At 40.3% G+C, this 21932-nt stretch overlaps 1 protein-coding gene across 1 annotated transcript in view; it reads left to right on the forward strand.

The window, feature by feature from the left end:
* The window catches only part of CFAP46 (cilia and flagella associated protein 46), a 267974-nt gene that overhangs the window by 16880 nt on the left and 229162 nt on the right, over positions 1-21932 (forward strand). Inside the window, exons 5-9 of the mRNA XM_040361829.1 lie at positions 7647-7711; positions 9881-10042; positions 10146-10269; positions 15905-15999; positions 19059-19169. Coding sequence (XP_040217763.1) covers positions 7647-7711; positions 9881-10042; positions 10146-10269; positions 15905-15999; positions 19059-19169 — 557 coding nt within the window. The remainder of the gene's footprint in view (positions 1-7646; positions 7712-9880; positions 10043-10145; positions 10270-15904; positions 16000-19058; positions 19170-21932) is intronic.

A 21932-nucleotide genomic window follows, 5' to 3' on the forward strand; every position in this document is an offset into this window, starting at 1 on the left:
ATCATTACAACTTTAATTTCTATACATCATATTAGATGGCCAAATTCACCCAGAAGGGACCATATATAAAGTACTTTGTTTTTGATGTTCTAATATTTGTCCCAAAGCCGTGATGTAGCCAACACGTTTTGCGCTGTGTCTTCTATAGAGGCAGGACTGGAAGAAGACACTGTTCGAAATGCATTGGAAACATCCAAGCTTTGGGGCAAATATTGGAACATTAAGGATAGTAGTTTATATATGGTCCTTTGCCATCAATTTGGGTATTGAATAGGATGTATATACTGTAAATGAAAGTTGTGATTATGTAAAAAATAAGTCAGACGCCATGTGGCTTTAATTGTGTTTATTTTTTTATGATATAAAAATATGTATGTTTTATGGCACGTTGTTAATACTGTAAAGCGTGAACAATCTGCGCTTCCCTCACAAAAATAATCAGTGTAAACCGTGCTAAAAAATAAATATAGGTCTATATATATATATATATATATCTCACACAAAAATTACATATAACCCACCACACAATAGCTATATACTGATGCAATGTATATTTCCCAGCATAACAGAAGGGAAAAAATAAAAATCAATCAAAAAGGTGACTGGTGCTGCAATGATACAAAATAGCTGGAATAAACAGCTATAAATGCATGTCAAAAATAGGTAAAAGATGCGCAACCAAAAAAGTGCAAACAAACAAAGTGTCCTGGTGTAGAAATATAAAAAGATATATATAGAAATAAATATATATAAGATTGATAGATAAATGCTGATGGTATTAAACCAAATTAGTGTCCACTACAGCTGATGTTGATTTGCTGTAATCACGGAGAAAAGGTGAAAACTTCATCCAAAATTAACATCCAAAATTTCAGCCATTGGTACACATTTAAACAGAGGGGCCACTTACCAGATCAGGTGGACCTCTATTACGGAGGTCTTAAAAACTCAGCAGACCAGGGGCCACTCAAGGGGATCCTCAGTAGCTAGGCACTGGTGTAGTAGTGTGTCTGTTTTTTTCTCCAGGCTTCCAAGGGCTGCAATGAATCCTATAACAGGCAGTCTCCACTCCCAATGGAATAGCGTGATATGCAGATATATATTAAAGGAAGAGCAAAAAAGGCTTCATGGTGCAGTAGGATTTAAATAATCAAAAGCCCCTTTATTGACAAAGCGGGTTTACTGACATCAAATAAAAACTTTTTCGGCAGAACAGTTTAAAAGCAGGTAAAACATCCAGCAGCGGCTTGGGCCGATCAGCTGGGGCGTGGTGACGTCAGGTATTATTGCTCCGCCCGACGCTGCGTTTCTCCTCACAAGGCATCATTGTCTCCTATCCCTGTTGATGCCTTGTGAGGAGAAACGCAGCGTTGGGCGGAGCAATAATACCTGACGTCACCACGTTTTCACCTTTTCTCCGTGATTACAGCAAATCAACATCAGCTGTAGTAAACACTAATTTGGTTTAATACCATCAGCATTTATCTATCAATCTTATATATATTTATTTCTATATATATATATTTTTTATATTTCTACACCAGGACACTTTGTTTGTTTGCCCTTTTTTGGGTGCGCATATTTTACCTATTTTTGACACGTTGTTAATACTATTTGCCTAAAAAGCCCCAAAGTAGTCAGTACTATATGTTTGGTATTTATAGAGATATTGGCAACATACTCCTCTAGTCCTTTTTTCTCCTATTTTCAGTAGGATTTAATTTTTTTTTTAGATGGAAATATTCCCAGTCCATAGTCTCCAAACTGCAGCTCTGGGCCAGATGCAGCCCTTTGCATGGTTTTATCTGGCCTTGAGGCATTATTCCCCCACCGTCAGCAACAGCGGGTTATAGTTCCTGCCACTGACGCAGACAATGAGGCACTATTCTTCGCACTGACACCAATGATGGGGCACTGTTCCTTCCACTGACACCATTGATGGGGCTCTATTCCTCCTATTGACACCATTGATGGGGCTCTATGCCTCCCACTGACACCATTGATTGGGCACTATTCTTCCCACTGACACCAATGATGGGGCACTATTCCTCCCACTGACACCAATGATGGGGCACTATTCCTCCCACTGACACCAATGATGGGGCACTATTCCTCCCACTGACACCAATGATGGGGCACTATTCCTCCCACTGACACCAATGATGGGGCACTATTCCTCCCACTGACGCCAATGATGGGGCACTATTCCTCCCACTGATGCCAATGATAGAACACTATTATTGACACCACTGATGGGATACTATTTCTCCCACTGACGCCAATGATGGGACACTGTTCCTCCGATTAATAACAATGATGGGGCATTGTTTACTCGCCAGGACATTTTCTTTCCCCACTGGCCACATTCCGGCCCCCCTAATTTTGAATGACAATAAACTGGCCCTTTTTTTATAAAGATAGTAGACTCCTGTTGTAGGAAATAAATTGTGCTTCCAAATTGCTTACCGGAAGATCACTGCATTCTACTTTAAGTCTTTATGTCTGTCAAAGCAGATAAATAATGCAATGATATAAAAAATTGAGGAAGAAACTGCGCTAAGAAAATATTCGAACAATCCCAAAATAAAATTGTGAGATAAGTGTTAAGAAAGCTGCAAACCTGCTGAAAAACAAAACAGTGAACGAAGTATAGAAAAAATAGTGCAACCTATATCGTCTCTTTCACATATAAGAATGCGTTGAGCTACTAAGGGTGGAGGTATTACATCATACCTTCGACCCCTAGCGTTGAAAAGGTACAGTAAACATGTTCAATATTTTAGGGCGTAAGCCCGTATACAAATAAGAACAAATGTCAAGCACGTAGCAAATGGAAATACTATATGCAATTAGCAATTACTTGAGAGAAGTAACTTTAGCTTAAATGATCTGAGAGTGTATATGGCCTTTAAGATATTCCACAACTGTTACTTGAAAGCACAACAAGTAATGCCAGCAGAATAGTAGTATAAAGTAGAGACAGATTCAAATACAGTACTTAGTAAAGCTATATGTGAACCGATTAATTCCAGAGCAATAAACGTTACATAGTAATGGTACTTATCCATTTGCAGAGGATGAGAGTAAGCAGAGTATTGCAGCAGCAATGGTATTCTGTCATGGAGGGTCTCCTGGTGCAGGATATCTTAAGGTGTCCCCAGCCACAGCAGTAAGACTGGCAGCGTGGGTGGAGGCAGTGGATAACTAAGATGAAGTATGGATCCAGGTTGCGCTGCAATTCAGTTGAGGGGATATGCCAGTAGTTTGTATGTAGCATGGTTCGGCTATGGCCGACAATAATAGGACAGCGTTCACTATCCATGCTGTCCTGTTTATAGGAGGGAGGCATGTGTAACAAATGAGCGTTGATTTTCGCTCGGCACTTCCGCGTTCCACGCTGGAACGCACGCGGTGCCGGGCGATGACGTCAGTGCGTGGTCGCCGCATGCGTTCCAGCGTGGAACGCAATATGGCGACAAGCGCCGTTTACAATTTCATCAGGGGGCCAGCTCAAGGAGGTCACAACGGGCACCCTGATGACATTAACGGTGGCTTACATTAGACAATGTTGGAGTCGCTGGGCAGGTAAATTTTTTTTTTTTTTTTTTGTTTGTTTTTTGTGGGCAACCCAGAATTCACGGTACGATAGGAGGAAAAAAATGTAAAGTGGAAAGTGAAGCTCCTCTTTAAGGTTTATATCAGGTGGCTTTGCTGAAAGAGGTAATGTACAGTAAAATGGAAACTCATATAGTAAAACCGTTAGGAGAAATGTCCTAAAGTGGAGGCCACATGACTAATTCTCTGCTGAAAATACATTTTTTTTAATGGTACCTAATAGTAGCCATTCTAGCACATTACATGGAAAATTGTATAAAATACTGTATTTATTGGCGTATAACACACACTTTTTCACCCTGCAAATCAGGTGCAAATAGTGTGTTCGTGTTATACGCCGATACTGCAATTTGGGCTGTCTTGGAGGAAGTGGGTGGGACGAACGCCGTCAGATTACATACAGCGAGAATCTCCTGTTTACTCAATGGCCTCTGTAATAGAAAGTCCTGTCTCCTGGGCCAGCATTGGACCAGTGTTCTGTCTAACATAGAAGCCGGTCCAGGAGATTTTTTTATTAAAGAGGACGCTGAGTAAACAGGAGATGCTCGTTGTATGTAATCTGATGGTGCTTATCCCGCCTCCTCCCTGTCCCCTCCAGGTCAGCAGTAATCTGAGGTGAGGCTACAGATGGGCATTGGTCAGGCTGCATTCATGGCAATGTTGAGGCTGCATGTGGGCATTGATCAAGCTGCATTGATGGGCAATGGTGAGGCTGCATTGATGGGCACTGACCCTTATTTTGCTTCAAAGTTCTCCTATTTAAAATGTAATTTTTTTTCCCCTGAAACTTCCCTTCTAAAATGAAGGTGCGTGTTATACTCCTGTGTGTGTTAAATGACAATAAATATGGTATTTACTGAAATTTTCCTTTCCAGGGACCATTTAACAGCAGCACACATGTAGTTTAGTATGCTGTCATGTTGGCGCCAGGAAAACGAAAAGTTGTATCAAATACCTGGGACCAATCCATGGCAGGATACTAAACCACATGTAGTGGTGATTGGCTGAGACACTGTCTCTCCTACCAAGAGAGGTGCACCAGGAGGTGTGTATTGAAGGGATACTGTATATTGTACCTCAAACCTACCTCATATATCACCAGCAATGCGAGTCAGCCACACACATGCATAATGAGAGCCGATTCATTTAAATGGTTCAGCTTCTCTTCCCACTTTTCATATTCAAATTTTGTTAGAATTGAAATTCAGAAAAATATTTTGCCAGAAGATTTGACAGTAGCGTTATGGACTCCACAATTTTTGCATAAAGTGTTTGATTCCCAATGGTTCTAATTCTGCTTTCTCAGGATGTGCAAGCACATACACTAAGCACAATTTTTCCTGAATGGAAACCACATTCAATGTTAGAAGTTTAGCCATGATTGAAACATTTACCATTCTTCTTTGATTTTTTCCTCATTACTACGGTTGAAAATGATCTTTAATTCAACCCCAATAACTATTAGAAAATTGTATGAGCTTAATGAAAATAGATTTGTTTTTATTAGGCTGAAAACTGATATTGTTAGAGGAAAGTCAAAAAACATAGAAACAAGGACAATGTTGTAGCCAAACTATATCACAATAACCATGAGCAAATGTAACTTGGAGCTGAAGCAGATAGTGTAACACTGAGCAGCAACAGGCTAATGAGGTTATCTTTCTGCTCTCTTCTCCTGTCAGTAGGGTTGTCAGATTGGCCCCCTAAACTTCCTTAACCACTTAAGGCCCGGACCAAAATGCAGGTAAAGGACCCGGCCAGTTTTTTGCGATTCGGCACTGTGTCGCTTTAACTGACAATTGTGCGATATGGCTCCCAAACAAAATTGGCGTCCTTTTTTTCCCCACAAATAGAGCTTTCTTTTGGTGGTATTTGATCACCTCTGCGGTTTTTATTTTTTGCGTTATAAACAAAAATAGAGCGACAATTTTGAAAAAATTCAATATTTTTTCCTTTTTGCTATAATAAATATCCCCCAAAAATATATAAAAAAAACTCAGTTTAGGCCGATACGTATTCTTCTACCTATTCTTCTACCTATTATTCTACCTATTTAGTGTTTACAAAATAGGGGATAGTTTTATTGCATTTTTATTAATATTTTATTTTTTACTACTAATGGCGGCGATCAGCGATTTTTTTCGTGACCGTGACATTATGGCAGACACATCGGACAATTTTGACACATTTTTGGTACAATTGTCATTTTCACAGCAAAAAAATGCTATAAAAATGCATTGTTTACTGTGAAAATGACAATTGCAGTTTGGGAGTTCACCACTAGGGGCCGCTGAAGGGGTTAAGTGTGACCTCATATGTGTTTCTAACTGTAGGGGGCGGGGCTGGATGTGTGACATCATTGATCGTGTTTCCCTATATCAGGGAACACACAATCAATGACAGCGCCACAGTGAAGAACGGGGAAGCTGTGTTTACACACAGCTCTCCTCGTTCTTCAGCTCCGTGGACCGATCGCGGGTCTCCAGAGGCGATCGGGTCCGCGGCCGCGGTCACGGAGCTTCGGACCCACGGCTGGGCACTTAAAGAGGATGTACAGGTACGTGCTTGCCCAGCCGTGCCATTCTGCTGACGTATATGTGCAGGAGGCGGTCCTTAAGTGGTTAAACTCTTCCAGGGTGACTAATGCTGTACAGTAAATTTACAAGTGGCACACATCAAGTCAAATGTAGGTACTTTCTCTCCCCCCCCCCCCCTTTTTCTTTTTTTTTTCCTCTCTCTCTCTTGTTGGGGGGGGGGAGATCTAAAAACACGTATAGTTTAGAAGGAAACACAATATTTAGAAACGAGAAGACACCTATAAATTTAACACTCTTTTAATCTTTTTTTTTTCCCTCTAAAGTTAAGGGAGGTAAATCTGAACCACGGATAAATAGGTAGAAGAAGACACATAGGAAGCACAATAAATACCACATTTATATAGCACTAGAAATATACATATATTAATATATTCCTTTATAGTCACAAACACTTCTCCCCGCTACCCTCCCCCCTGTCATCCCTTTCTTGCGGGAGAGGGAGGGGCAAAGTCCCCCTCCTTTTCCCCCTTTTTTTTGTGTCTGGGGAGGAACCGAGGAAACCACCATCTAGTAAAGGAAGTTATTATGGAGATATCTTAGTGTCAATGAAATGTTATATGTAAAAGAAAAAATGTAATAAAGAGAAAAATAAACAAAAAAAAATGTACCGTATTTATCGGCATATAACACGCACAGGCGTATAACACGCACCCTAACTTTATGAGGGAAGCTTCAGGAAAAAACTTCCACAGCCCCCTGCGTATAACACGCAAGCACAGTTTAGCCTCTATTTTCAGAGTAAAAATATGAGTGTTATACGCCAATAAATACAGTAGGTACTTTCACTAGTTGTATTTAAAAATACACCCTTTTTCTTCTAATAAATACTAAATTGTATTGATTGGTGTTTTTATATCTGCCTGGAGTTCAGCTTTCATATTTTAACCTGGGGATAGATATGCGTTTATCTCAGGTCTGTGTAATTATGTAGTAAATAATATATATACCATATATACTCGAGTATAAGCCGACCCGAATATAAGCCGAACCACCCAATTTTACCACAAAAAAATGGGAAAACGTATTGACTCGAGTATAAGCCTAGGGTGTCTATCTGCATGTCTCACTTTGCCTCACTGTGCCCATGCCTCACTGTGCCCATGCCTCACTGTGTCCATGACTAGACTGACGTTTAAAATGGGAGTCTATGGAAGGGGTGCCCGGCTTTAAAAAATCGGTGCTCCACAGCCATAGGTCCCCCAGACAACAAACTTTGCACACTTGTAGAGGAAGAGTGGGGTCCAGGGGACCTACAGTTGGCCAGTACCGGGTGCCCAAAGTTCGGGAGATCAGACGCGAAAAGGTGACTCGAGTATAAGCCGAGGGGGGGGGGGGGGGGGGGGGCATTTTCAGCACAAAAAACTCGGCTTATACTCGAGTATATACGGTACATATTTTTTGTTGTGAATACATTTTTACAGATTTTTCTTTTAGGATGAATTGGAAAAGTCTGTGGTGTACTATCTGAAAGCAATTGATTTTGCAATGAAGAAGGAAAGGTTTGAGAAAAATTAAGCTAATTTATTTTAACAAGCATGTGATACAGATATCTGATCTTCCTCATAACTTTTATAGAGCCACTAAATTAGCAGCTTCCAAAATTCAGTTAGACGTGCCACTGTCACAACCTTTTGCCAAGTCCAAGTGTCACCTGTAATAATGATGTTCATAATTGGACAGAAGTCTTTGCCTGCTGCATTCACCACCTGTCTATGTTGTAGAAGCCATATGTTTCAGTTGTATTTGCTAAAATTGTCACTTGAATACCTTCCTTGTGCCCCTGGGACTCTGATCTGGATCCCAGTGCCATTTGCAACTACGCTTCAAGGGATCCAACAGCTCTCAGAGGGACCTGGCTGTCTGTTCACCAGAACCTGAAGTAGCAGACACTTTAGTGGTTTGAAGAGCATTTAAATATTCAAATTGAAAATAGAAAAAAAAGTAAATTACCAATTTCTGCTCCTTTTTTCTTAAATCTTTACAGCAGTCTTTAGAACCTTTTTATCAGAGAAAAGCCTTTAAAATAACATTCAGGTAACGGAACCCCTGCTAATAATCATGTCTACAGCTCTCGGTACCGGTACATTAGTGTAAACAGTAAGCAGATATATAAGAATAAATAAAATAAGGATGTGGCATACTTGGCATATTTGACACCCAGGTCTATTCTATACAAAAATATTTGTAGCAATAGTAATAATAATAAAACATATTTTTTTTAGAATAATGGGGGTTATTTACAAAAGGCAAATCCACTTTGCGCTACAAGTGCAAATTACACTGGAAATTGCACTGAAAGTGCACTTGGAAGTGCAGTCGCTGTAGATCCGAGGGGGACGTGCAAGGAAAAAAAAAACAGCATTTTAGCTTGCACATGATTAAATAATAAAATCAGCAGAGCTTCCCCTCATTTCAGATCTACAGCAACTGCACTTTCAAGTGCACTTTGCACTTGTAGTTTGCACTTGTAGTGCAAAGTGGATTTGCCTTTCGTAAATAACCCCCTTTGGCTAGAATGATTACAGACTGTGAAAACTGTAGTGTTTCCCCTTTACATTGGCGGTCAATAGAAGAAAGACCCCTTTACACTGGCAATATTCCCAGATAGCAAGAAATTGTACTACCACTTTGAAAATTACTTGCTAAATTATTGCTAGACTTGCCAGGCTTCACGGGTTTGTTGCACAATTGCAGCAAGTCCCCATTGTATGACTCCAAATCAACATTCTTTGCAAACATTCTGCAAGTCTAATGCAAGTTCTGGTTCAGTTATGTTATGCTATAGTAATTCCACCACAGGGGGTCACTGTGACTGAATTTTCATGCTGTAGATTTTCAGAGCTCTCGCTGTAGTCTCACCACTGCAACTTTGCTCTCCCTAGAGACTTGCAACGCAAATTTGCTACAAATTGGAAAATTGTCAACTAGAACTTGTGCTTCATGTGCTCTGCAATTCTACAACATGCCAATAAAAATGTGAAGCAAGTAAACAGACTTGCAATTCAACACTGCAACAAATTTGGGGCAAGTTATTTTTGCTATCTGAATTGCTCCTTGCATTAGTGATCAATGGGAAGAATGTTCCTTAGGCAAAATGATCATTTGTGTCAGTGGGTACTTATCTGAGAGGCAGACATTTTTACATGCTCAACTAACCCCTGGCAACCTTTGGAAGAAACCCTAGGGTTCCCTAGAACCCTGGTTAAGAAAGGCTGGTTTAGAGTAATAAAAAGGAGAACAATCATTTGTTGTGCCTATAACACAAAAGCAATTGTATGATGCTACAGTCTATTTCTGCCATTTTTGGAAACCTCATAAGCTACTACACAGAAAATCCACAATTGCATCCAAAGTTGGGCCTCTGCTGCTGTGACCTCTGCAATCAAACCCCTGGGTCCTGGGTCTGTAGGCATCTGGGGTCTGGGTCCTGTTCTGTTCTGTAGGCATCTCTCTCTCTGCTAGTTTTTTAAATTATTGTATATAATGAAGAATGCGGTATCAGGAGCAGATAATGCTGATCTTCAAGTTTGATCAAAAGGATCAGGAATTATGGCAGGGAGATATTGCTTATGGAATACGCATAGGAAGTCGTAGGCTGACATAGCCTGCCGAGCTGCACCTAAATTCTACTTTTACATGAACTGGTCCTTTCGTCTGTTCCTTTCCAGATATCAGTTCCTGGTGTACAACGCCTCTGTCCTATACTGGCAAACTGTGCGTCCATTTCTGAAGGCAGGCAGCCGCCATCTCCTTACTAATAGCCTTGCTACTGTTGTAAAGGCTTTGGGTGAAACAGATGATGATAAGAACTGGAGAGCTGACTTGATGATGTGAGTATTTTGGGTTGTCTTATTGATAGGAGAAGAAAGCTTGCAAATGTTTTCTTTGCTTAGTCATGTCACGTGGGCAAACGTTACTCTTCTGTCTTATTAGGGAGCTGCTGGAATGTTTGCTAGATGGCCAGAAGATGAAGGAAGCCATGGACTGCGCATCACAGGCGGCTGAGTTTATTAAAGTGAACGTCCCTAACAAATACCCTCTACTATTTTCTAAGATGGTAATTTGCTTTGTCTTGATTTTATGTGTGATCTAAGTATCTGTGTTAAATGGGTTGTAAAGGTACAATTCCCCCCCCCCCCCTAAATAGCTTCCTTTACCTTAGTGCAGTCCTCCTTCACTTACCTCATCCTTCGATTTTGCTTTTAAATGTCCTTATTTCTTCTGAGAAATTCTCACTTCCTGTTCTTCTGTCTGTAACTCCACACAGTAATGCAAGGCTTTCTCCCAGGTGTGAAGTGTCATGCTCGCCCCCTCCCTTGGACGACACTCCACACTAGGGAGAAAGCCTTGCATTACTGTGTGGAGTTACAGACAGAAGAACAGGAAGTGAGAAGAAATAAGGACATTTTAAAAGCAAAGTCGAAGGATGAGGTAAGTGAAGGAGGACTGCACTAAGATAAAGGAAGCTATTTAGGGAGAAAAAAATGTACCTTTACAACCCCTTTAATGACTTTTATAGATGAACTCTTAAAGCGAAACTACATGGCATCTGAGCACCAGAAACCAAAAATGCAAATTAATTGGTTTCTAATTTTCAAAGCAAACTTCCCCCATCCATCCGTGACTTCATGCTTTATTTTGTTGAGAAATCACTTTGTAAAACACTCCCTAGCATTTCTGGCTGCGGCCATCTTGAGTAAGGGCAAATGATTGACGTGGCATTAACTTCCTGGAATCCATCTGCCCTTAGCTCAGGCAAATGAGAATGTGCTTAGCTGAGAAAGCCCCTCCCCCTCCTGAAGATTTCTGGGATGAATAACATCATTTTCCTAGCCATGGAAACCAGGAGGAAAACCATCAGGCCTTTAGGAAAAAACTAAAGACCCACCTCTTCTGAAGGACCGGAATGACTCTGGACGGGAAGCGCCTTGAGGCGATTTAGTTCGCATTTGTTGCGCTATACAAGTTACTCACTCACTCACTCACTCAGAAAGTAACTGAAAAGATGTTAAAAAAAAAAGGTTAAAACAAAATATAATATACTTGATTTACTAATGCTAGCAGCATAAGGATTAAGAATAGTCAAATATGATTAAGAGAGTGAAGTTCAACTTTAAAATAGTGTATTGCCTCAAAAACAAGGAGCTGTTTGGGTCCCCAAATACAACTACCTTAGGCCCCTTTCACATGGGAAATGCTGCTGAATTACAATCAGTGGCTGATCACATTTTCAGAAGCGGCTGTCCCACAGTAAAAAGGTGACCAGGAGGCGATTGCAGTGCAGCCCTATACATCTCTATGGAGTGCTTTAGCAGGAACCTGTCGAGTGTGACATGCCCTACTTTTTTCTGAGCCACACTGCAAAGCCCTTATAGTCATGGCAATAAAAAGGAGAGAGTTGGGACTTTGAGTGAGGCATGCGACACACAGCTGATAATAAAGATCCTCAATGGCATATTTATTAGTACATAAGTATACAGATAAAAAAATGACATATTACAAAAAAAATGAAGAAGGTTAGTATGAGCTGATAAGCATTTACTTGATTTAAATGATCTATGAGAAACTCCAAAAATTCATATACTTAATTTAGATGTAAACGCATGATTAAGATAAACTGCATCCAAAAAGCTTGACGTGTTTCGTGGAATATGCTTCACTTCTTCAGGAGCAGATGCAGGACATGAATCCTGAATATATTCTTGGCAATGTTCATGGAACTGCCTGGCAGTCATTCTTTAACAGGTGACTGAAGCACATTAAAAACATGTCCTAACTGCATGGTTTTGTCACACCGACAATACCTGTGAAAGGAGCCCTAAAGGCCTACTTCCATGAGATGGATGAATTGCTAAATGACTTCCCATTTCCTACATCCAATGTACATTTTTTGTGTGTGTGTGTGTGTGCACTTCACTGCATTACGCTGATTGATAACAAAACCTACATAAAGCAAAATGTTGGGACCTGTACTATATCATGAGTTCCTGTCAGAAAACATATACTGTTTTTGCGGTGAAGCAAGAATGGTAAGTTGTGGAGGAAGTACACAAATATGTACAGTTGGTGAGATATACTAAAAATGCACTAATAGTAGGTAAACACTACAAACAAAAAAAAAGGTAGCCAATAAAACACAATAATTAATAGAACAGGGATAAGTAAACTATAAATCGATGCAAAAGCAAACTATATACAGTGATGTACATGGAGGGTAAGAGACTTGTAGAGAATAGCAGGATATCGGTTCATGAAGTTTGATGGCCAGCACCACAACGCAACTGGTAAAATGTTAAAGTTGAATTCCGGCCAGGAGGAACAGATTATCATTCTAAATGTGCTTCACTGCTTTGTGCAAATGTGCTGAGCTTTTTTTTTAAAAGTCCATTCTTTTTATGTCATGCGATTACATTTCTCATGGTAGTTTCTCATGCGATTTACGTTTCTCATGCAAATTCGTTTCTCATGCGATTACGTTTCTCATGTGATTACGTTTCTCATGCGATTACGTTTCTAATGCGCTTACGTTTCTCATGGTAATTTCTCATGCCATTACGTTTCTCATGGTATTTTCTCATGCGATTACATTTCTCATGCGATTACGTTTCTCATGGTATTTTCTCATGCGATTACTTTTCTCATGGTTTCATGTTCTCATGCGGTTGCGTGGCTCATGGTAGTTTCTCATGTGATTACGTGTCTTATGGTTTTCATGTTCTCATGCGATTGCTTGGCTCATGCTAGTTATGTCCTCATGTGTTCACGTTTCTCATGCGATTCATGTTCTCATGTGATTACGTTTTGTCAAGTGTACACGTTTCTCTTGCTACTCATGTTCTCGGGTGTTCACGTTGCTCATGCAATTTATGTTCTCATGTTTTTCGTTTCTCATGCGATTTTACGTTTCTACTTTCCGTTTTACGTTGCGTTTCTCACACTGTTCATGTTCTCGGGTGTTTACGTTTCTCATGTTCTCATGCGATTACGCTTTTCGTACAATTACGCTTCTCATGGTATTTTTATGTTCTCAGGTATTTACGTTTCTCATGTTTTTTTTTTTTCGTTTTCCATGCTATTTATGTTCTCGGGTGTGTTACATTTTTAATTGGCCTGATTTGCCTCACGTTGCTCAGCCTCGCTAGTTTCTTCAGACTGACACGTTTTCAGTCTTGTGCTACGTATACTTTCCTGCACAATGTTCTGCGTTTGTTAATCACGGACACATGCGTAAGTAGAGGTTAAGGAAGGTAGAGATTTTCCTTTTCCTAAGGTAAGTTGGGGTTCGTTGGTTATTTTTTCGTTATAACGGTGTTGTTCTTGTTTGCAGAGGTCATGTCATGGGCAGCAGATGTCGAAGATTTTGCCGCCATCCGTCCTTCTCCGGTTAGGGGTTTTCAACATGGTAGCACGCCCTCCTTGAAACCTCCTGATTCGGCTCTTTTGTTACAGATTAAGCGTGAACTACAAGTCATTTTCAATTCAGCCTAGGAAGCTCATGACTTGGCCAGGGATGTCTTACAGGCTTTTCCTTCTCGGTATCATGGGTTCTTTTTGTCACAAACTTCAGTATCTACTTGCATTCATTGTTTGTTTTTTTTGGCCACTTTCAGCTCAAGCAGGCCTACAAGCTGGTGCCCGGTCAGTCTTTTTCCGGCTCATGGTGACTTTTGCAGATGTACCCAGGGATAGGCCACTTTTCCTTTCCCTAGTACTCCCTTCTTTGCTAGCACAGGGCATGACACGTAGCCATTCCCTGCTGCCTAACTAGGGTGGCATTTAATGTTCAGTGCTTTCAGTACAGGTCCAGTTTCTGCTGCTTTTCACTGGGGGTCTGTATTCTCATTGTTGAGGAGTTAGATTGGTGGGAGTCAGCTTTCATTTCCGGACATATACCGGGTCCACATGTTTGTCACAGGCATTCTTGCGTTGGCGGCCCGAGGTTACATACGGTTACTTTCATTTCAATCTCTTTGCTAGCTCATCCTACGGTGTTATTTTTGGCCCCTTTTAGGCATACTGACCACGTGACCCCGGCACACCTCAGGTCACTTTCCCTGTTTTCCCCTCAGATCTTTCCCTAGCACGATTACCTGAGACTCTGAGTACAAAAGATGTCTTTGTGGTGTGAGGCGTAGGCAAAGAATTTCAAATGGAGTAAGTTGTCTGGTCCATGACGTACTTGGAACTGTAAACGTGAGAAAGTGTCTCAGTTGTCTGTATGACCAGAAGGGAAATGTCTGTGTACGTGACTCGGATACTAAGTCCTCGTAAGATCGGATGTTACCTCCCCGGAAAAGGTGTTTAGCATGGATTTCTGCATGTGGCCATTACTTTTGGTGGAATGTAGGGCCTCCGGGAGGGAAGTCCGGATTCCCTCTCAGGGGAGTCAATGGACCTAGATGTGAGGAAAGTTTGTGGAGAGAAACTGCTTTGTTAAAGGCCACTATATCAGTGGATGTGACTTAAGTGATTGGGGCCATTGATGGGGAGGAAGCCAAGGGAGTATGTGTGTGGGGGTATGTATAAAGTGTTTTTCTAAGGTAACCCATTCTTTCCCCAGATGATGTACCTTACAGTCCACAATTCTAGTCAGATGACATGCAAGGTAGTATTTGTGAAGGTCCGGTAGGTTAATCCCACCCAAGGCTTTAGAGAGAGTAAGGCGTGAGTATTTGATGCGTGGGGGGCTGTTTTTCCATAGGAAAGTTGTACATGCTTTCCTGTATATCGCAAAGAAGGAAGGGGGAAGATGGATTGGGATCGTCTGCATCAGATATAGCAGGTGAGGGAGAACGACCATTTTAATTATGGCTGCACCGCCAAACCAGGATACGTTCAACTTGGTCGATTCTTTTAAGTCCGTTTTGAATTTTTTAAAGGGCAGCCAAGAAATTGTGGCTATAAAGGTCTACGTCACCGCGTTCTTGATGGACGAAAGTTCGGAGAACTTTTGTGTGACCATGTGTATGCAAGCCAAGCTTGAGCGGAATTCCGTCGGAAAAACCATCCACGTTTTTTCTGAAGGAAAATCTGATTGTGTGTACACGGCATTAGAATAGCCCATCAAATTAGGTTTATTTTAGCCGAAAAGGAAATGGTTTTCTGAAGTTATATCATGGTTATTTTATGCAGCCATTTAAGATAACAAATCGTTTTGGATGAGTTCTTAAGTCTTCATTTCATGGCAATTTTAGCTGCTTTTTTGAGGCTTTCATGTGTGCCAAATGTAACATAGACTTAATAGCAGCCTTGAAACAGTGATGTATAATTCTGCATTAACTTTTTATTGCTGCAGAACGAAATGTAAAAGAAAACCTCCTTCAGGGGGATGTCTGCATGTGTTCACTGAGATGTAGCCATCATTTCAGACAGAGCTGCTGTTTATTATCAAAGGAACATGTTGACTAGGTTTCCCTTTACCTGTTGTGTCCGATTGGAGGTGGGATGCCAACCTTAGAAACCTGCTAAGTTATTGAAATTCCAGGGCAGAATTTGAAAACAAGTGAATCTGTGTATATTTAAGAGGTTCACAAAGTCTTTTTTTATCTGTACTTAGTATTGTGGAGTTCATCTAATAATTTATGTAAAACGCCTCTATCCATGTGACTAGTCAATTAGATCTATACATGCAAAGTGCATTTAATGTTTGTTTTCTGTCTGCCATGAATAATGAATTCTTCTCTTACATTAAGGTGCATCACAAATTAATTGACTCTGCTAAAGCGGCTAAGGAAACTAAAAGTTCAGCAAGTTTGTCAGTCATCTATAAAATTCAAAAGCTCAGATCGTAAGTACCGTTTTTTTCACAGGGGAAATTCACCTTCCAGTTATAATGCCATTCCTACGTGATACAACAGATAAATTGAGAAGGTTGTTGAGTGGGTATAGAAAATAATCAGTGACAATTAAGCCCTATCAAGGGCCCCATGAACACAAATCATGGACCCCTGATCTGTGCAGATTTCCATATTATAAAGATAAAATGACAACTGCATCATTAATGTTTTGTCTTTTTTAGATCATTAGTATTAGAATTTTTAACATTTGGTTTAGCTGTGAAATGGCAGTAGAAAAACTGCACCTCTCTAAGCTCCTAAACAACCTCTTGGGAATTCCACTGCTTCTATGATTAAGCCCTAGGAGGGTCGAAACATGTTGGAGGGGCGTGGCCCAAGGACAGGGAATGTCTTAAAAAAAAACATACACAAAATGCCTACGGCCCCATACACACGAGAGGATTTATCCGCAGATACGGTCCAGCGGACCGTATCCGCGGATAAATCCTCTCAAAGATTTCAGAGGATTTCTATGCGATGGCGTGTACACACCATCGCATTGAAATCCGCGCTGAAATCCTCTGCCGATGACGTGTCGCGCCGTCGCCGCTATTATGACGCGGCGACGGGCGCGACGCTGTCATATAAGGAATTCCACGCATGCGTCAAGTCATTACGACGCGTGCGGGGAATCCCTTTAGACGGATGGATCCGGTAAGTCTGTACAGACGAGCGGATCCATCCGTTGGAATGGATTCCAGCAGATGGATTTGTTGAGCATGTCAGCAAATATCCATCTGCTGGAAATCCATCCCAGGGGAGATTTATCTGCGGATAAATATCCCACGGAGTGTACACACCATAGAATCTATCCGCTGAAACCCGTTTGCACGGATTTATCTGCGGATAGATTCTATGGTGTGTATGGGGCCTACCAGTAGGATGACCATGGAGTGCGGTCTCGGTTTTACTAATTGGTTTAGATGTTCTAACTTCCTTTCTATGCAATAAATAAATATTTCTTATTGATTTTTTTTGTCAGTTTTGAAAGCTTGAGGGACAATCGAAATTCACATTAAATTCTTACAAAAAACAGATCCTCAAAATTTGTCTGCGCCTACCCTGCCAAAAAAAAAAACTCACACAAATTTATGTTTAATAAAATTACAAAAACATGCAGAATTACAATTATCTTTTTTTTCTTATTAAAAAAACTTGATTATATTGTTAGCCCTCTTTCTCCAGGGGCGACAATGCTGCAGGGCCTGTTGTGATTTCACTGCAGCGTTGTCACCCTTACCATCTGTATGCATTCCACCTAATCCGACAGGCTGCCCTTCATATGGAGAAACCATTTGCATCCCTCCTTTCAACTTCAGTAAACTGAAAACCTCAACTACCACTGTGATAATGTCATAGGTGTAAAGAATTGAAGTTCATGTCACCTAGAAGATGAAAAAATCAAATCAAATATGGCATGATTTCCCAAGAGAAGGGGAACTGATATTAACCACCTGCGCAGTCATGCAATGCTGTACCCCCAAAAAAATGTATATCCTTTTTTACCCACAAATAGAGCTTTGTTTTAGTGGTATTTGATCACAACTGCGTTATTTACTTTTTGTGCTGTAAACCAAAAAATCGACAATTGTGAATTTTTATATATATATATATATATATATATATATATATATATATATATAATCAACTTAAAGTACATAAACCATAGACATCAGATTCGCACTACAGTTCATCATCTTTTAGTTGTCAGTTTGTAAAAAAAAAATAGGTGCGTATAATGTATGTGATGTTCATCTCCATCTAGCAGCCAACATGCATCCTACTTGGTTCTATGTTATCCCACTAGAGCACCAAAAACCTCCAGAAACCTGCCAGGGGGCCCAAAGGTTTTGACTGCCTAGGGCCCTCTACAGAGTTTAATCCAGCACTGTGATGCAGGTGTAGAAATAATGTAAAATGCTACTGTCCCTAGCATTTGGCAGGGCTGTGACAACAGGGAAAAATAAAGGCAAGGATGAGGCTGAGTCTTGCACAGGTAATTTGGGTTTATGGCTGTTTTACAGTAATGGCGGTGAACATGAAGATATGTCTTGTCCAGTCCTGGCAGAAGGAGGATATAAGGTACTTTCTAGATGGTGCCAGACTGCCTCTTGAAAATGTACCTTTCTCTCTGTGCTTTTGGAGATATGGTCAACCTGGCACGATGTTCCACATGTGGTGGACCTGTTTTCTGAATAGGATTGTTGTATATTTTATAAGAACTTTGTTGAATTCATACAGCAACCCTTTGTGTTAGAAATGACTGGCAGTATACTATTTGGATCTTTTTTTACTTGTTCTTAAAGAGGAAGTAAACTTCCATCTTTAATGTGGGGTTCCACCCAAAAGTGGAACCTCCTTTTATCAGCTTTCTCCCCCCCCCCCTCCGATGCCCCATTTGGCACCTTTCAGTGTTTTTGACAGGTACCCTTTCCTACTTCTGAGAGACAGCACTGCAGCGCCGTCTGTCAGAATTTCAGGAACCCGTTCTTCTTCCCCCCACTGCCAGGCCAGTTAGGGCAGATTTGCGCATGCACAGTAGGGAACTGGCTGTGAAACAGCCGCCCGTGCTGTTTCTTCAGAGCCCTGTGCCATGGCCGCAGCTTCTGCATCCATGCGCGAGAGTGATGTCATCACGGCTCCGGACAGTCACAGAGCTGGAGTCCGCAAACCCGGATGGAAGACCAAGTATAGATGGACGCCGTCTCCAGCAATGACATTGCATTGCTGGAATCCTTCGTTTTGAGGTAAGTTTCACATAATGTGCTAGTATTCAGTGAATACTAGCACATCATGCCTTTGCCTTGAAGGTAAGGAAAATAAAAACAAAAAACGGTTTACAACTGCTCTAATGTTTTGATATGTTCCACCTGCATTGTAGACCTTATCCCTGATGTCATTCTGTGCTATAATTTGTGTCCTCTTTGGAAAAACACTTTCAATGAACATATTAAAACCAAAAAAATATGTCTTGTCCAATGTCACCTCTTTTTTACTTTTTCTCTCTTAGGCAATTAAACAGCTCTCTGACAACAAAGGACATTTTTACAAGTCTAAGTGAAATTTATAAACTTGTGGCTGTTGCTCAGGAACCCGCTTTACCCTTATCCACATCTGAAAAGTAAGTTTAATTACTTTTTTTGTCCTTGGTTCTTTTGGTGTCATGAATTTTTAAATTAACTGAATGATTTTACAATTAGTAGAATCTTCCAACTGTTTGAATAATGTGAAAAGGGCACAGGTGTCTGTTGCTGATCTGAATGTGATTGCTAAGAGCTACTGCACTTTCTACATGATCTCTTCCTTATTTGGGATGGTTGCTATGTTACCCCCGGGACCGTTATCGCAGCACCTTGGCACAGACACAGTCTGTGTGTGTTATGGATGTATTGAAATGAGAGTGGCTTAGATAGGAGGAATCATATATAGGATCAAGCATGCTGTTCATGTGTTATGGTCAAGGAACATTCATTTTAATAGAGGTCGAATTTCATTTAACTATGTTCGCTTGACTCCATTATAATAGGTAATAGGATGATTAGATTACAACATTGAAAGTAGTCTTGGCCGTGATGCTGGAAAATGCCATTGTATTGTTTGGCGTGTTTCATTTTATAAAATTGTACTGAAGGTTTATGAGAAATTTCGCTGAGATAATTAAAGGCACCCACCTCGTTCCCCCTTAGAGAAAGATTTCCAGGCATCAGATTTTCAGCGCTGTCACACTTTGAATGTCAAATACTCAGCAACACAACACTGTACCCAAATTATTTTTTTTATAATATCTTTAGAGCTTTCTTTTGGTGGTATTTAATCACCACTGTTTATTTTTTGTTAAATAAATGAAAAAATAAATACAATTTTGGAAAAAAAAACACGTAGTTTTTTACTTTTTGCAAATAAATAACCTTTCTTCAAAAATTCAGGCCAAAATGTATTCTGCTATATTTCCCTTGTTAAAAAAACACCAAAATCACTGTATAATATTTAGTCTGTAGGAAAGTTAGAGTCTACTATCTATGATATATATTAAGTAAGTAAGTAGTGCAGCGCAAAAACATAAAATCTATAACAAAATTAATATCAATTAATAAAAGTCCATAAAGTGCAAGGTGGTAAAAGGTGCTCCAAAAAACAATAGTGACGAATAGTGCAGCAATCTTTCATAAGATCAGTGACAGGGATATCCTCCACCAAGGCTATGGATGGCCTCTCACCTCAGCGATTCGACCTGTGGCTAGGTCAAAAAGCATAATACATATCCTCCAAGTAATAGATGGTAACAGCATACAAGAAGTCAGCTCTGTGCATCCCCAGATGGAACCAGCAATCAGTAGGACAACTCAGCAATCTCCCAAACTTATTCCATGGACCGAAAAGGCAACAAAAGAGAAGGACTAGTGCTCTCCGTTTGAAACGACTTTAATCTCTGTTTGAAGTCTCCTTGATTAGCTGAAGATAAAAACAAAATTTAATAGCATCAAATTAGCAAAGGTTATGGTAGTGAAGGTGACCGGCCTTCCAAGATCCTCTTTGGTTGAATTTATCTTCTCTCAGTGGACCCTTCTCCAGTGGTGGCAAGTCCAGGCTGCAGACATAAATATGTTCAAAGTCACCAACTTATTCTCTGTTGCTTCTTCCAGATCCCATGATGTTCCACTTTTTGGCATGCACCATGCAATCTCTTTGCAGGCTTCTCATTACTGACATGTGCACATGAGGTGAGAGGCCATCCATAGCCATCCATAGCCTTGGTGGAGGATATCCCTGTCACTGATCTTATGAAAGATTGCTGCACTATTCGTCACTATTGTTTTTTGGAGCACCTTTTACCACCTTGCACTTTATGGACTTTTATTAATTGATATTAATTTTGTTATAGATTTTATGTTTTTGCGCTGCACTACTTACTTACTTAATTTCACTTTGAGATATTTTTTGGATTATATCTACAGTGCTGGCTTGCAATTTATTTAGTTTATGTTTATTTTCCAGTGCTGAATTATTTCACTTTTTATTTCTGTACACCAATCTATGATATATATACCTTTATATTTGAAAATGGATCAAGCCTCCTCATATGACTGGTGTGGCGGTGATCAGGGATACTGACTTGTGACAGTATGTTAAAAAAAAAAATTATATTGTAAAAAATAAGTATTTGTTTTACACTGTGATAATTTATAAAAGTGATGATCACGGTTACAAGTAATCATTTTAATGAATAGCATCCATTCATAGCCATTGGCCACAGCTATCACATGGTACAGGTGGGCTGTGATTGGTCCTGTCTGTACCATGCGATTACTGCGACCATTCACAGAACTCACAATAGTACACAATGAATGGTTGTAAATAAAAGCCATTTATTGTGTACAGATGACATGTGGCCACTGTGATTGGTCGCATCGATCACACGGTACTGGGGCTGGGCAAGAATAGGGAGAAATATTTCGATATTGAAGTGATTAATAACATTTCTAGCCATATGCTGTACAACATCACAATCAAGTGTGCCTTACTGATGTAAGGGGGCACTCTCATGGGCAAACCTGATCCAAAAGAGCAGGTTTAATGGGGACACCTGATGTAAGGGGGGACTTTGATGGGTGAACATGATTTATGGGGGCACACTGATGGGGACACCTGATGTAAGTGTGCACTCTGATTAAAGCACCTTATATATGAGGGTATTTTAATTAAGGGTTCATTCTTTATGCAGGCACCTCGTTTAAGGGGGCACTCTGATGGTAACACCTGATGTAAGGGTCTCAGCAAGCTATCATGAAGAGTCCATTAGGCTTATAAACACGCCAGTCATAACTTAAAATAGGGTCGTTTTAAAGAGTAACTTAACATTTGTTGACAAAAAAATCTATCCCGT

This window comes from Rana temporaria, chromosome 8 (assembly GCF_905171775.1).
Source record: "Rana temporaria chromosome 8, aRanTem1.1, whole genome shotgun sequence".
Taxonomy (NCBI): Eukaryota; Metazoa; Chordata; class Amphibia; order Anura; family Ranidae; genus Rana; species Rana temporaria.